This window comes from Seriola lalandi, unplaced genomic scaffold, assembly GCF_002814215.2.
Source record: "Seriola lalandi dorsalis isolate HSWRI2012SDOR001 ecotype SW California unplaced genomic scaffold, Sedor1 jcf7180002054563, whole genome shotgun sequence".
Taxonomy (NCBI): Eukaryota; Metazoa; Chordata; class Actinopteri; order Carangiformes; family Carangidae; genus Seriola; species Seriola lalandi.
The window spans coordinates 1,054,511-1,069,502 of NW_019525116.1; the positions used below are offsets into that span (position 1 = coordinate 1,054,511).

At 36.9% G+C, this 14,992-nt stretch overlaps 1 protein-coding gene across 2 annotated transcripts; it reads right to left on the reverse strand.

Annotated features, from left to right (window-relative positions):
- Nucleotides 1-2,550: 2,550 nt before the first annotated feature.
- Nucleotides 2,551-13,964, reverse strand: prpsap2 (phosphoribosyl pyrophosphate synthetase-associated protein 2). Of its 2 annotated transcripts, XM_023416373.2 has the most exons (12): nucleotides 13,853-13,961; nucleotides 12,023-12,058; nucleotides 11,517-11,677; nucleotides 9,662-9,714; nucleotides 8,113-8,179; nucleotides 7,814-7,986; nucleotides 7,431-7,546; nucleotides 6,441-6,496; nucleotides 5,978-6,126; nucleotides 5,772-5,842; nucleotides 4,262-4,408; nucleotides 2,551-4,165 (listed from the first exon to the last, which is right to left on the reverse strand). In XM_023416373.2, exons 2-12 carry the CDS (start codon nucleotides 12,035-12,037, stop codon nucleotides 4,007-4,009), a joined length of 1,167 nt encoding a protein of 388 aa, XP_023272141.1. In that variant the 5' UTR covers nucleotides 12,038-12,058; nucleotides 13,853-13,961; the 3' UTR covers nucleotides 2,551-4,006. The 2 variants fall into 2 exon arrangements, with proteins under 2 accessions (XP_023272141.1, XP_023272142.1); XM_023416374.2 differs by lacking the exon at nucleotides 12,023-12,058 and having other exon boundaries at nucleotides 13,853-13,964.
- Nucleotides 13,965-14,992: the final 1,028 nt, after the last annotated feature.

Consider the following 14,992-nt stretch of genomic DNA (forward strand, 5'->3'; position numbering starts at 1 on the left):
GTCATACTATATTAAGGCATAAAATTTCTTTTAAAAGTCATAGTATAGTAAGGCATAAAAAGTCAGAAAAATGACATAGTATAGTGAGGCATAAAAAATAAAAAAAACAACATAGTGTAGTTAGGCATAAAAAGTGTTAAAAACGTCATAGTATACTAAGGCATAAAAAGTCATAAAAACGACATAGTAGAGGAAGGCATAAAAACGTCATAGTATTGTAAGGCATAAAAAGTAAAAAAAAAAATAACATAGTATAGTATGGCATGAAAAGGGATAAAAGAAAAGTCATACTATAATGAGACATAAAAAGTAAAAAAAAATTCACAGTATAGTAGGCAAAAAAAATTAAAAAACGACTAGTATAGTTAGGCATAAAAAGTCATAAAAACGACATAGTAGAGGAAGGCATAAAAACGTCATAGTATAGTAAGGCATAAAAAGTCTTAAAAACTTCACAGTATAGTAAGGCATAAAAAGTGCTAAAAACGACAGAGTATAGTAAAGCATAAAAAGTGCTAAAAACGTCATAGTATAGTAAGGCATAAAAAGTGTTAAAAACGTCATAGTATAGTAAGGTATAAAAATCACATGGTATAGTAAGGCATGAAAAGTAAAAAAAAACTTCATAGGAAAGTAAGGCATAAAAGGTCATAAAAATGTTTATATAATATTATAATAAGGTATAAAAAGTAAAAAAAAAAGTCACAGTATAATTAGGCATAAAAAGGTGTTAACAACATCATAGTATTGTAAGGTATAAAAATCACATGTTATAGTAAGGCATGAAAAGTCATAATAATGTCACAGTATAGTAAGGTATAAAAAGTTATAAAAATGTCACAGTATAGTAGGGCATAAAAATAAAAAAAAACGTCATAGTATGGTAGGGCTTAAAAAGTCATAAAAACGACATAGCATAGTAAAGAATAAAAACGTGATAGTACAGTAAGGCATAGAAAATTTTAAAAACTTTATAGTATACTAAGGCATAAAAAGTCATAAAAACGTCACAATATAGGAAGGCATAAAAAGTAAAAAAAAACGTCACAGTATAATTAGGCATAAAAAGTCTTAAAAACATCATAGTATAGTAAGGCATGAAAAGTAAAAAAAACGTCATAGTATAGTAGGGCATAGAAAATTTTAAAAACTCAATAGTATACTAAGGCATAAAAAGTCATAAAAACGTTATACTATAGTAAGGCATACATTTTTTTAAAAGTCATAGTATAGTAAGGCATAAAAAGTCAGAAAAATGACATAGTATAGTAAGGCATCAAAAGTCAAAAAAACGTCATAGGATAGTAAGGCATAAAAATGTCATACTATAGTAAGGAATAAAAAGTTTTAAAAAAAGGTCACCGAATAGTAAGGCATAAAAAGTCTTAAAAATGTCATAGTATAGTAAGGTACAAAAACGACATAGAATAGAATGGCATAAAAAAAAGTCACAGTATAAAAAGGAATAATAATGTCAAAAAACTTAATAGTATAATAATGCGTAAAACGTCATAGTATAGTTTAATTTTTTTAAAAAAAGGTCATAATATAATAAGGCATAAAAACGTCAAAAAATGTCATAGTATAGTAAGAAATAAAAATTCATTGAATATTAATCCATAAAAAAGTTAAAGTTTAATATTACATAAAATGTTATGATATTTTGATATACCCACCATTTTATGGGTAATCCAGCTAGCAACCTGACTGCTCGCATATAGAAGACAGAAGCCAGTTGCTTGCTAGTTAATGCTACCTATCATGGTTAAATAACATCAGTTGACATGTTTCTGGTGACGTTAGGTACCGCCGTGATATTCTCACAAGACATGAGCCTTCAGTGGCCCTAATCCTCTTCCATATATTGCCGGTAAAATGTACCTAAATTATTATAAGTAAAAGCAGTCATTCCAATATATTATTGTACTGTATATGACATTATTAGATTATCTATGCTGACGTTTCAGTGTCAAAGCAGTACTGTCACGTAGTAGCCGGTCAAAATAGAGCTTAATGGTAAAACTGATGTATACATTGATAGTACAAAAACCACAGGTAGACAAAAAATTTAGGAAATTAGCAGTATGCAATACTCAAATTGGCATTGTCAACAGACATCAACAGGAATGTATGAGTGTGGTTTATTTATTTCCCAAGCATTGTTTCCTCTATGTTGCTGACACTGTTTGATTGATTTTAATAAATGAAAAAAAATGAAATATCTCGACAGTTCAAATTTGGTACTCTTAATTAATGTCTCCTTCTGGATGAATTATAATAACTTTAATGATCTGACGATTTATTTCACACTATCATCAGGTCCAATACTTCTATTTATGACCAAATACCTGCAAAACTCAAGATATTCCATCAGCCTCAGCTGAACTTTGTGTTGTGATAAGTACCAAGCATAAATATGCCAACAAGTTAAATTAAAACGCTGACCACAATACACGCTGTACCTGCTAAAATATCAGCATATTATCAAACACTTGTTATGCTTGCAAGAAAATACACATTCAAATATGAAAGGACAAAACAAGACGTTGCTTATTTTCATAGATCATTTATTCAGATTAAGTGCTGAAAATAAATACAAAACATTTCTGGAACACATCTGGTAAAGTGACAAAGACCTGCTTCAGTCAGGTTTTGCTTGTCAGAAAAAAGCTTCAATTTACTTTGACAGCTTCAGCTGCAATTTGGAATTTCATTGTCTGAAACTCAGGTATCACGTTTTAACAAACTTCTTCTGATTCTTTCACCATGATCGCAGGATCAAGGATTAATTTACACATTTCCAAATGATTAAGAACAACCTTCCACTCCCAACTAGAGAGTAAAACTGTAGTGACCTTTTTTTTTTTCTTTTTTTTTTTTTAGTTGAAACCTGTGAGTTTCTTTGCTGCAGAGCCCTGCAGCTGGAAGGGAACTGCTCATTTGTGGCATGAACAAACAACAAATATGAGGAGGCAATGAAAAGATGGCACACAACGTTATTATGGATGACTCATGGAAACATATTTCACAGGTGCACTGCCATAAAAAGGTTTGTAGCATCCAATTTACTAGACTGAGAAAATATGTCCTGCATTAATTCCAGTTCAACTTTTGTAATTAGTAGATTTGACACCAGATTAACATCTAAGTGCTATGGCAACCACACAGACGCTGTATGGCCAACTGGGCTAACTGGTGGGAGTCTAAACTAACTATATTAGTAGCATATATTTAGACACAACATAAACAAACAAAAAACTGACAGGGGTTTGTCTTTAAACATGAACTCTGATATTCTACACAAGTTAATCAGCTATAACCCTGCATAATCCCGGATTAATTACAAGGGCCAATATGAATCAGTAACGTTAGCTGAGACCCAGTTGTGCATCGGAGTGATGAAGGCCTGTGTGTTTGTGAGTATGTCCTGTAGAAGGCACTGGCACACTTGCAGTACAATCTCCTTTACCAAAAGTATCAGAAAAAGACATTCAATGCCAACAAATATCATGTTCTACCACAGATTTAACATCAACGTTAATTTCAATGGAAACACATATGGAAAAAAAACATTTTGAAGATGAAGTTGGAGAAGTAACTAAAGAAGGTAGTTGTGTACTGTTTGACAAGAGGGCAGCCATTGGAGAGAGAGGCAGTTGTCCATTAATGTCCACTTAGGACACAGATCAGTATGTGTTCAGCCACAGCTATGGAGATAAGTGGAAGTGTTTGCTCGTGTGTGTGTGTGTGTGTGTTTGTGTTCAGTCATCTTCTATGTTAAGCTGCACTCAGAGGAAAGGATTAGCATCATATTTGTGCGTAATGATACAAGTAAGGAACTGATATTTCTGTGTGTATAATTCATCTGTGTGTCTGGGGAGTTCTACGAAGGCAAATGGGAATTGTGTTAGTATGTTTCTGTGTGTGTGAGAGTGTGTGTGTGTGTGTGTGTGTGTGTGTGTGTGTGTGTGTGTGTGTGTGTGTGTGTGTGTGTGTGTGAGGCTGTTCAGTCATCCACTCCGATGTTGCGGAACAGGTAGGACATGGACTCTCCATTATGGATGCGGCGGATGGCCTCCGACAGGATCATGCTGATGTCGGCCGTTTTGATCTTTGGACACTGAAGCTTCTGGAGCTCGTGGGGAATCGTGTTGGTCACCACCACCTGGAAAAAAACAAATCAAAAACAAAGTGTGTGAGAGAAATATGAGATGAGAGAGATGAGAAAGTGAAGAGGAAATAAATAAAAGTAGAAACTCACCTCATCGATAGCCGACTCCTCTATGAACCTGGGAGCGTCGCAGGAGAGGATGCCGTGTGTGGCCATGACGTAGATCTTGTATGCCCCTCTTTCCTTCAGCGTCTCCGCTGCTGCCACAAAACTGTCAACATCATCGATGATGTCATCCTGTGGGACAAACAGACCTGTCTCAAATACACTAATCAACATTTCTGGTTCAAGTGTCATGGCACCCAAAGAATTTTGTTTATTACTTTGTCTGACAAATCATTGCAAAGTGTCAACTGAAGTCCTGTTCACTCAGACTTTTAAGTAAGCAAGTAAGTAAGCAAGCAAGTTTTTAAGTAAATAAATTTAACTAAAAATGTATTTCGAATAAAAAGGAGGCCAGTTACTATTGTAAGGGTTGCGTTTACAAGACTAGAGGTTATAATACATCCTCTGAGCAGCGCTACATCTTTAGAGCAGATTGGAGGCTACAGTGAGTCACTATCAGAAAGTGATGAGATGGGCCCGGCTAGCTGGTTAGCATGCTAACTTCAGTAGATGAACAGACATGATAGAGACTAGAGTTATCATTGGCGATGCTTTCCACCACTGGAGACAACTCTTGGTGAGTGAAGGAATGAAGTTTGATGCTTAGCTCATGTTTCTTCTAGACTGGTAACTAAACAGCTGTTAATGCTAACATTAGCTATGTAGTGATGGCAAAACTACAAATAGCTCCTTAAACATGTCAAAAGTTACTGTATGTATAGAATAAAGCAGAATGATGAAGAACTAATGAGATATAACTGACTCGGTTTTAGACTGTAAGTTGAAGTGATCCCTCAAATGGGCTCTAACATTTTGTATGATGACCCCGAGTTTCTGTATTTGACCATTTTGATGCATATTTAGTTAAAAATTTAAATTTTACTTTGACAGAATGGACTTATTTGTCAGATGCAGTCAGTATCCCTGTACAGTAATCTACATAAAGTACAGTATTTTTGTTTTAAACGTTCACTTTCACACAGTCTGTATTTTCTAAGCATGTGTGATGTTTTGCTCTAAACTAAACTGGGATCACACCGTGAGGCACTGGATCTCTGCCAGTCCTTCATCAGTCATTAAATGGGTGTTCACATTCTCTTGGCTCATATTGAAACACTGACTCATTACAGCTACAGCAGAATAGAAAAGAATAAGCAATTCTCTGTGGAAAACCAGTCTCTGCATCCATTGATAATGGCATCATGAAGGTTTTTTCCCGTAGGGAAGGTTTCCTTTATCTGTCTCAGAGACACAGCTGAGTGCCAGGACGCCGACCTGCAGCTTCTTCTCTGCTGCAGCCGCTGATTTGGCACATTTCTCATTCTCAATGTTTGTTTTTGTGCAGTTAATCTAACGTATGTGACCTCAAATGTAGCAAAACACAATACGTAAAATAAAGAAAGACTTACTAGAAAAATAAAAAAAAACAATCTTCTGTATTTACACTGCAAGGCCATAATAATTTGCTTAAACCAATCAAACTGTATGCTCTCACCACTATGATGGCGATGCGTCCTCCTACATCTCCTACCACAGTGATGGGAGGTTTCTCTTTAGGGATCAACACTGGAAACAAAAACGAAAAGGACACAGAGACAAAGTTACACACCTATTTATATTGCAAAAATTGGTGTTTACATGGTTTATCTTTATTTTGTGTGTGTGTGTGTGTGTGTGTGTGTGTGTGTGTGTGTGTATTACATGGTATCTCCATGCTGGGATGAATGGCTCCAGTGGTCTTGACGGTGGGTGGGGAGTGTCGCCCATCCACCTGGTCTGATTCAGCGTCCTGAGCTTCACCGTGGATCACTGCTATACCCAGACGCAGCCGTTCAGCAAATGACTGAGCCCTGCACACAGAGAGAAACGCAAATACAACAGCTGTTAATGACAACATACTAAGCTCCTTTATCTGAAGCCTTCAGCTGTTCAGAGGAAGTAGAAACTTTCTGCCATAAAACGTCACTGGCACCCCCCAGCAATGTACGCTGCTACATAGCAGAAATTTTGGACTCTAACTTCCTCAGCCGAGCAGAGAGTGGTGAGAGAGGGAACAACACGTGTATGATTAACATGTTAATTAACACTTAAAATATAATGAGTTACAGCTCAAAGGCTCAGCACAGTTTAAGGTGATTTCATTAATCAGGTGCAGAGAGCCTACCTTTTGGCAGAAGCTGGAGATTTGGCCACAATCACAGCATTTCTATAATCAGGGATCTGGAGGTTCATGGAAAATGAGGATGCAATGTAAAAAGGTCAGATTTGTATACAATTGCTAAACAAAATTGCTTAGTCAATATCCTAAAAGACTTTTTTCTTGTAAACCTGAAAGTGAAAAAAAATGTTTGAAAATACAAACAACAACCTTTAATCTTACTTGTCCATGTATGTAAACTAAGAAGTCAAACAGGGCCATGAAATAACAGGCTAATCTTACATTTTTCCTCATCACACTTAAAACACCAGGATCAACTAGCTCTGTACGGAAATGCAGGAACAAAGTGGTTTCTTTATTTCCATGTATGATCTGGTGAGGATGATGACCTTTTGCCAAGGTCGTGTAGCTTCAGCCACTTGACCGTTTTCTTGTTTTAGAAAAATAAAATGATTACTAATAATAATAATAATAATGATAAATTAAATCAAATCAATCACACAGAATGAAATTTAGCACCCTTTTTGGTCATACCGACCGAAGTAAAGAAATTATAAGCTGCAGAAAATGGATGGATCAACCAATGCAAAAAGATTTGAAAAAACTTGCCCATTATGAGACAATAAGCTCCCGAGCTACAGAAGCTAACAGTAGTGACTGCGTTTGGTATAGGTCTGAACATGTGCATACAGAACGAAAATCACATACAAAAACAGTTCTAACATTTATGCCTGTGACTGGGAAAAGAAAAATATCTGAGACTTCAGATTTAAGACTTTTTTTTTTTTGAAGAAACTGTAATCAGACTTTGGAAGTTTTTCAGATTCCCTGAAAATGTGCTAAAAATCTAAAAATAGCGTAGCAATAGTTACTATAGGGGGCGGGGCTTTGTAAACGACACAGGCACAGGAAAAATAGACCATTAACAACAGTTTGTGCCCAGTGGAGTTAAAGGTAAGAAAACAATTCATGTTGTGCATTAATGTGTGTCTTTACCTCCTCCTGTATGTACTGCAGCAGGAAGGGCGAAGCTCTCAGATTGTCCACTGGGATGTTGAAGAAACCTTGAATCTCTTTCTGATGGAGGTCCATGGTGATCAGGTGTGTGAGACCTGCACAAACAGTCAGTTTGACAGCATTAATGTTTACAGTTATGACAGCACACGCTTCACCAGCAGCCATGACAGACGTACTTTCAGATTAGTCTTGTAAATACATCATCATATTTCACTTCCCGTATAGTTTTCATAGTAAATGTTACAAGCACCCTGTGATCCTAGGTTTTCTTTTGTTGTAATTTTGAGTGAAGACATGCTATAAGTGAGTTTGCCGCTGCTTTCCTCCTGTGTTGTGCCTTAAATCAATCCTCTCCCACTTACCAGCTTTACACATCATAGAGGCAATGAGCTTGGAGACAATGGAGCCCCTCTTCCTCATCTTACACTGCTTGCTGTAGGGGAAATAGGGGAGGACTCCCGTGATGCTTCTCGCACAGGATGTCCTGCACGCGTACACCATGATCAGCATCTCCATTATGGTGGTGTTCACATCCCTGATACAGCCGAGGGACAGAGGGAGGAGATGGGGAGGAAGACAGTATCAATAAAACATGTGATAGCAGATGTCTCAGGGGGAAAATGTTAAAACTATGTTGAAATGTGTGTGTTTTCTTTCTTACTTGGACACTGTCTGAATCACAAAGACATCTTTGCCTCGCACCGACTCTTGGATCTGTACCCTTGTTTCTATGGAAACAAACAGGGTGTGAGAATGAGAGAGTAGCAAGAAAACATGCACACATAAACTTACACACACACACACAAAACAAAGCCTGCAAGGCCTTACAGCTTCATTAGAGGGCTGAGCCCTTTGTGCCTCTCATACACACACACACACACACACACAGTGTGAAATTGTAGATACTAGCATTCCAACAATGTGGCTCCCATGGAAAAGAGAACAGAAAACACAATGCTTCCTCACCACAGCCAAATGACACACACACACACACACACACACACACACACACACACACACACACACACACACGCCATTAACTCAGATGTGTTTGTGAGTGTTTGAGAGTTATTGTAGGTTGGGAGCTAAGAAACCTGAAACATGGTTGGTGTTGAATATTTAGCTCTCAACCTCTAACACAGCAGTTAGAATTTAAAAAGGGCCATCGTGGTTTTGTATGATTTAATGCATTAACTAGAAAATGCGTATTTTCCACTGTACATTCTGACTGTTGCATACTGAATGCATACAATTAGTTTCTAGACACATTTTGTACGTTCAGACTGTTTGTGTCTTTCAGTTCCCTTTCAGTTATTTTGCCTGTCCTTGAACTTTGCCTGAGATATGTAGCCTGCTGAATACTTGCTCTGTTTTGTCTAACTTGCATCCGTATCTTGTAATAAACAGCTGCGAGGAGGGACAGTTTGAAAAGTATGTCTGATGCTCATAAATAATCAGAACTTAGCAGAGGAATTCAAAGTCTCTGCAGCCAATGCTGTTAAAGGCTACAGCGTTATAAGAGCAAATAACATCATCATGTTACGTAACAGACTTATGTTCACAGAACTTGTTGTTTTAACTGTTTTACACACATTCTAATAACAGCTACACATCATTTAACAACTAACCTGTTGACATACACAGTAAAACAGCTGTCAATCATTTATCTGTGTGCCCTTCTCCCATGTGTCTTCATACCACACAAGTACTGTAGTGTACTATGCAGCCACTGCCTTGCAGGGTTGAGTGATGTTTACTTTAAATGTTAACAAATAATGTTTGACAGACATGCTGTGCTGGTTTCTGATGCTGTTAACCACTTCATCTTAATAAACAAATAACATCTTTGCTTGGACAGTCACTCTCAGAACTGGTTTCATGCATGTGTCTGAACCCAGATTATCTGTACTAATATTCTCAGATCAACTTTCCTCTTAATAATCATTGGTGTACCACAAGGTTCTGTGTTATTATCTACGGAAACAACACTGTTACTCCAGACTTATATACATTTCTTTGCAGATGATGCAGACTTGTATGCATACGTCTCTTCTCCAACTCAATACATATCTAGATTAGTCTGCTCTTCACATCTCTGCAGCTGCTGAGTGCTTGATCTCAGCGAGACTATTTGATTAAATAAAGAATATGCTGATATGTAAATGTCTAACCATGCACAAAGAGTCGTTCCTCGTCAGTCATCATCTTACCTCTGTTGGCTTCCTGGTAGACCTGCACCTTGCCAAGCTCCACCCCTAACCGCCTGAGAAAGAGAGAACCTCAGCTTAGGCTTTAAAAGCAAAACGTGCTTCATTGGCTTGAACAAAAACTGTTGTTGTTAAAATTTACGTAGCTGAGGTCTGTTTATATTCATACAGACAGCAGGTATGCTTGATTAAATGCGTTATTTTCTCCATAACATGAGAACATATATTTCAAACTGAAAAAAATTGGATATGGATTTATTTGTTGCTAAATTTCTCCTTTGAATTAATGGCATCTTTTGAAACATAACACACAGCACATTTTCTCCCTCTAAACTGTTAAAATGCTTTATTATATTGCCACTCCTCTCACACATGCACACACACGCACACACATCATGGAATTTCGTGTCTGACAGGCCAGGACAAATATATGTGGTATAAACATGCACAGACTCTCAGAGTCCAGGGCTGCATCACGTGTGTTTCCACTTGGTTTTGCAATTTATGAATGTTGTGTTTACACATAACATGATGAAATCTAGACAATGTTGCAGCTCGTCATGGAACTGGTTATTTTTAAAGAGGCAACAGGTGGTGAGGTCAGTAATGAATTTCACTGAATCGATATTCTTCGAGATCAAGTGACAATTTTGCATAAACTCAGCTTTTGTGTCACTTCTTATTCTTCTCCATTTGAAGCCTCCATATCTGCCCTCTGGCTCCTGGGTTTCACATCTTTACACATTATGAAAAGCTGAAGTTTCAACATTTTCTACAATATGTTTGTATGTTTTTATTCATTAACTTTAGTGTTAACACTATTCACTTTATTTAGTGAGGGGGTATCACTCAGTCACAGGGTTAAATGTGATTGTACAGCTGGTGAAAGGGAAGGTGAGCAGGACGAATGGCTCTGTTGTTTTGAGTGGGCTGGTGAAAAGAAAAATAAATTAAATGAAACATATATTTGTATAACATATATTGTTGGTTTGCATAAATGTTTCCAATAAATACACTTGTAAGTAGTTCCTATGTGTCCTTTGCTTACTCATCGTGCTTCTCTGCGTTCATGCATGATTTGAAAATGATTAACAAAGTCTGAGGGAAGCAGAAATGTAACCCTCCATCTAAAAAGACGATGACAATCTCCTGGAGTCAAGAGGTTTCAATATCTCTCTCTGTAATCTTTTGAATTAATTTCCCCTCAGACAAACTACTAGTTTAATGACAGTCTTGGCATATAATTTAAGTGAGAGAAATTTTTTTTAATTTTTTTATTAAATATGTCAAAATTAATCAATTCTTTGGCAAATTGAGGTGGCAAAAGAGAGTTGTCATAACAACATATTTTATGATTCCTTTTGTTTAAAAAGGAAAAATAAATAAATATTCAAATATGAACAATGAATATTCACTGTTTCTTTAATGTAGTTGGACATACTAAAATTAGCTAATTCTGCAGCATATGACAGGTGACACAAACCTGCTACGCTCTGTTACCAAGCTGCAGGAAATACTTTGTCTTTGAAATTATGTTTGCACAGCGATTATATTTTACTGTACCATTGTTGTCTTTTGTGAAGCTGAACCACAAACCACGCTCTGATCAGCCATACTGTAAACACTGCACATGTGCTGGCACATGGAGAACCAACAATTCAGATGGAAACACGGCACATCCAGACTTGTCTTTCAAGAAGCATAAGTGAAAAGAGTGTATCAGCATTCAACAGCTGCAGAAGCTGCTTTTCTCTTCATTTGAGACAAAGGAGGCAGCAGGCCTGTTCCCAAATGACTAATATGGGAAGTTTCCTCTTATGCGTGCTTTTAATATGTCAGCTATCGCTTCTATACTCACTCTGCAATCCTCTTGCTCAGCTCGCGGCCGGAGGGGTGTGAGTTGGCGGTGAAGATGACCAGGCCACCCTTTGTGTGGTTCATGTCTCTGGGGTCTCGGCCGCTGCTCTCCCCACACTCAGGCAGTGGATCCCTGGGCACCCACGCTGCGCTGAGACCTTCCTGCAGTGGAGAGAGAGGGAGGAGCGGTTACTTCCTTTAAAATCTTTATGTCAACTTTCATATCTCAAGTCAACGAGGAACAGGAAACACATTTTTGTTGGTCTTTAAAGACGTACAATAAGCCACTGAACATAAAAGTAGTTTTTCAGTTGAAGGGAGAATTAATATTTAAAGATCTCTTGCTCCTCAGTGAACACAATCATGACAGACAGACTATAATATAAAAATTATATGATCACTCAACCTTGACTGGACGAGTAGGTACACATGTGAGAGTGTGAAGGTGGAAAGAAAACATCAGTTCAATCTATATTTGTATTCAGACTGATAGTTAGTCATAACAACCTCTGCTGAAGTCATTCTCCACTCTTTTGAGCTGTGCTGAAATTACAAAAAAGCAAAAACTTCAGCATAACAATAATTAAACCTGGACACATATTCCTTTTGCCTGAGAATGGGACAGAGTTATTCAAGAAGCTTCCTGCAAAAAGCAATGAGGAGTTCTCCTTTTAAACTGTGTCACAGCATCATCCTTTTACTGCAGTTGAAATTCCCCATCTTTGTTTAGGCATAAATCCAAAAAAAACAAACTTACATCTTTGAAAAAAAATTGTATTATTTCACATCAGTACTTTTAAGGTTTTATATATATATATATATATATATATATATATACATACACATACATACATACATACATACACACACACACATATACCAAATATACAGTGGGAAAAATCCTGATGGGGAGAGAATGGCTCTCCTTTATGAAAACCCATGCAATGCATTTACTCCTAAGCTTAAAAGTTGGACCCAAATGTGCATCACAGAAGTTTGGAATAGTTCAGCTCAATCTCCTATTGTGAAACACTTCATAAATATATATAGAGCTGCAATGATTAGTCAATTACTTGATTATTCAATCGACACAGAATTGAGCAACTACTTTGACAAACACGTCATTGTTGTAGTCATATCTGAGCAAAGAATGTCTGAAATTTGATTACTGCAGCTTCTCAAATGTGAGAGTGTATCTTTTGCACAATAACTACATTTTAATATCTTTTAGATTTGGACTGTTGACTGAACAAAGAAAGACATTTGACATCTTGAGCTGTAAAAAATAATAAGGAGCATTTTGCATTATTTTCTTACATTTAATAGCCAAAACAATTGATCCAACTAATCGAGAAAATAGTTGGCAGATTAATCAGCAGTGGAAACAACCGTTGGTTACAGCCCCCTAAACACATGCCAAGTCAAACCAATCATCAGATAATGAGCTTTTACTGTGAAGGGCCAACAGTCTATGTACTACCTACGTCCTTGAACAAAGCTATTTAAATTTCTTTTGTCTTTCACAAACTCTCCTTTTTATACATGCTTATTATCTTTGTACTGATTTACACATTTGTTCACAGATTTTTTATTTTGTTTATTATTATGTTCTTTAATTTTTAGTTTACCTTGCATTTGTTTGTGATGTGTGTTTGGGAGCATATACAGTCTATGTTTGAGATGTTTAAATGGGGAAAGCGTTTCTGTGGGTCTGCTTGCATTCACACTTAGGGAAGTTTAGAGAACAATAACACAGCAAACAAAAAAGGCTGGGCTACAATCACATGCCATGTGCAACCATAATATTAACGCTTTAAAATAACTGGACGGCTAATTGTCGTATTTAAATACGTGTCTTAGAACAGCGAAAATTGTTTTAAAAGGAGTCAATGACGTTTAATAGGCTTTTAATAGAGGGTAGTAATCGTTCATCCTAACTATCAACAGTCACGACATTAGCTTCCACACGTTGCTAAGCTAACGGGACAACACAGGACTTTGCCATTAACAGCGACATATTTTATTCGACAATGAATGGAGGTTAAACCGTTAAGTGGTATTGTGGTTGTAATGCCTGTTATGTGAAAGCAGTTAAATTGATAACGTTATCTTAGGTTTATCTTAAACGTTTGCCTCTGACATGATGACATAGCGTTAGCTACCGTTAACAGACTAACAGTACTAACGCGATAGCTCGCAAGAAATAATCTTGCTGTGGCAAAGCTCGTGAATGCGCGAATTAATTTTTCATGCATCAGAATGCAAGTATGCCTATGTAACACGTAGAAATCACAATAAATACTATCAATAGAAATACAGGATGATAAAAATCCTCACCAGCTTGTGTGTTAAGTCCGGTTACAACCTGCAACCAACAGTATTTGAATCTACAAGCCCCTAGCTCCTTTTCAACCTGTTCCCTTCACTCTGACTGACTGCGAGGTTTCGTTTTGACGGAAGTGCAGCTCGACCAATCACAGGCCAGGAAATACTTTATTGGAGGTCTTTAGATGCATTCAAGTGTTCTTTTTAAACCCGTAAACAACCCATTCATCAGAGAGAAGTAATATATAGCAATCAGTGGTTTCAGTGATGTCCACAGTCGACACTTAATTTTGAAATGCAAAAGTTTTACGTTAGCGTAGTTTGCACTTTTTCCTTATCAAGTTCAGTCACTTAATCTAATTTCAATTTACCGATAAAATCCACTTTTACATGTAGGTTCGCTAGATTGTTCAGTTTCCGAAGATTGTGAACTCAAGCCTGTGGTGCTTCCTAAAAGGTCCGTGCATGAAGTATAATTCTTCTGCAGTTGTTCACGTTGTATAATGAAAATGCGCTAAGTGCAAATGTATGTTGACGTTTGTGAGCTCTTTCTTCATTAGCCGATGTTGCCTAAACGCTGTTTGCGTGTGTTATTGTCCCATGAAATAAAGACGTGCAATTCAATTCAGCGCACCAAAGCGTCAGTTTGTTCCATTATCCAAATGTATAAATTATAAATACTGAAGTCATTCTAGAGGCCGACTGGGGATCTTATTTGAATGATCATGTAATCTTAAAAAAGAAAAAGTTAACAGTCAAGTGTGAGTAGTTACAGGTGAGTGGTTATATTTCTACAAATGAAAACATATCTGTACAAACTCTGTGCCTTTATCATTTTAACGAACTGAACTAGACCTGATAACGAGAATAAACACCAAAGCCGTCGTGGTAGTTGTATGATTTGTGACTAACCACTTGGGGGCAGTGTTTTTTTGTAGATGCTTCACACAACATCCTGACTTAGGTTGTTGATAAATGAAGTGACTTTTGAGTTTCAAATATGAATGGTTTTGATATGTAAAAGTTTCTGCCTGATAAGAATTATGATCCTTTTCCCTTTAACTACATATTGCAAGAACAACTATTCTAAATTAGATCCTGAAATGCAGTCAGGATGAGTACCTGCAGAAAGAGAAGCATTTGGCTTGAGAT

Bases quoted from the DNA above. Each gene is read 5' to 3' on its own strand.
- prpsap2 (XM_023416373.2), bottom strand. The intron at 7,987-8,112 runs GTAAGAAAGAAA...CGGCTGTATCAG, and splicing joins GTGATTCAGACAGTGTCCAA to GGATGTGAACACCACCATAA. The intron at 7,547-7,813 runs GTAAGTGGGAGA...CTGTTTGTGCAG, and splicing joins CTCTATGATGTGTAAAGCTG to GTCTCACACACCTGATCACC.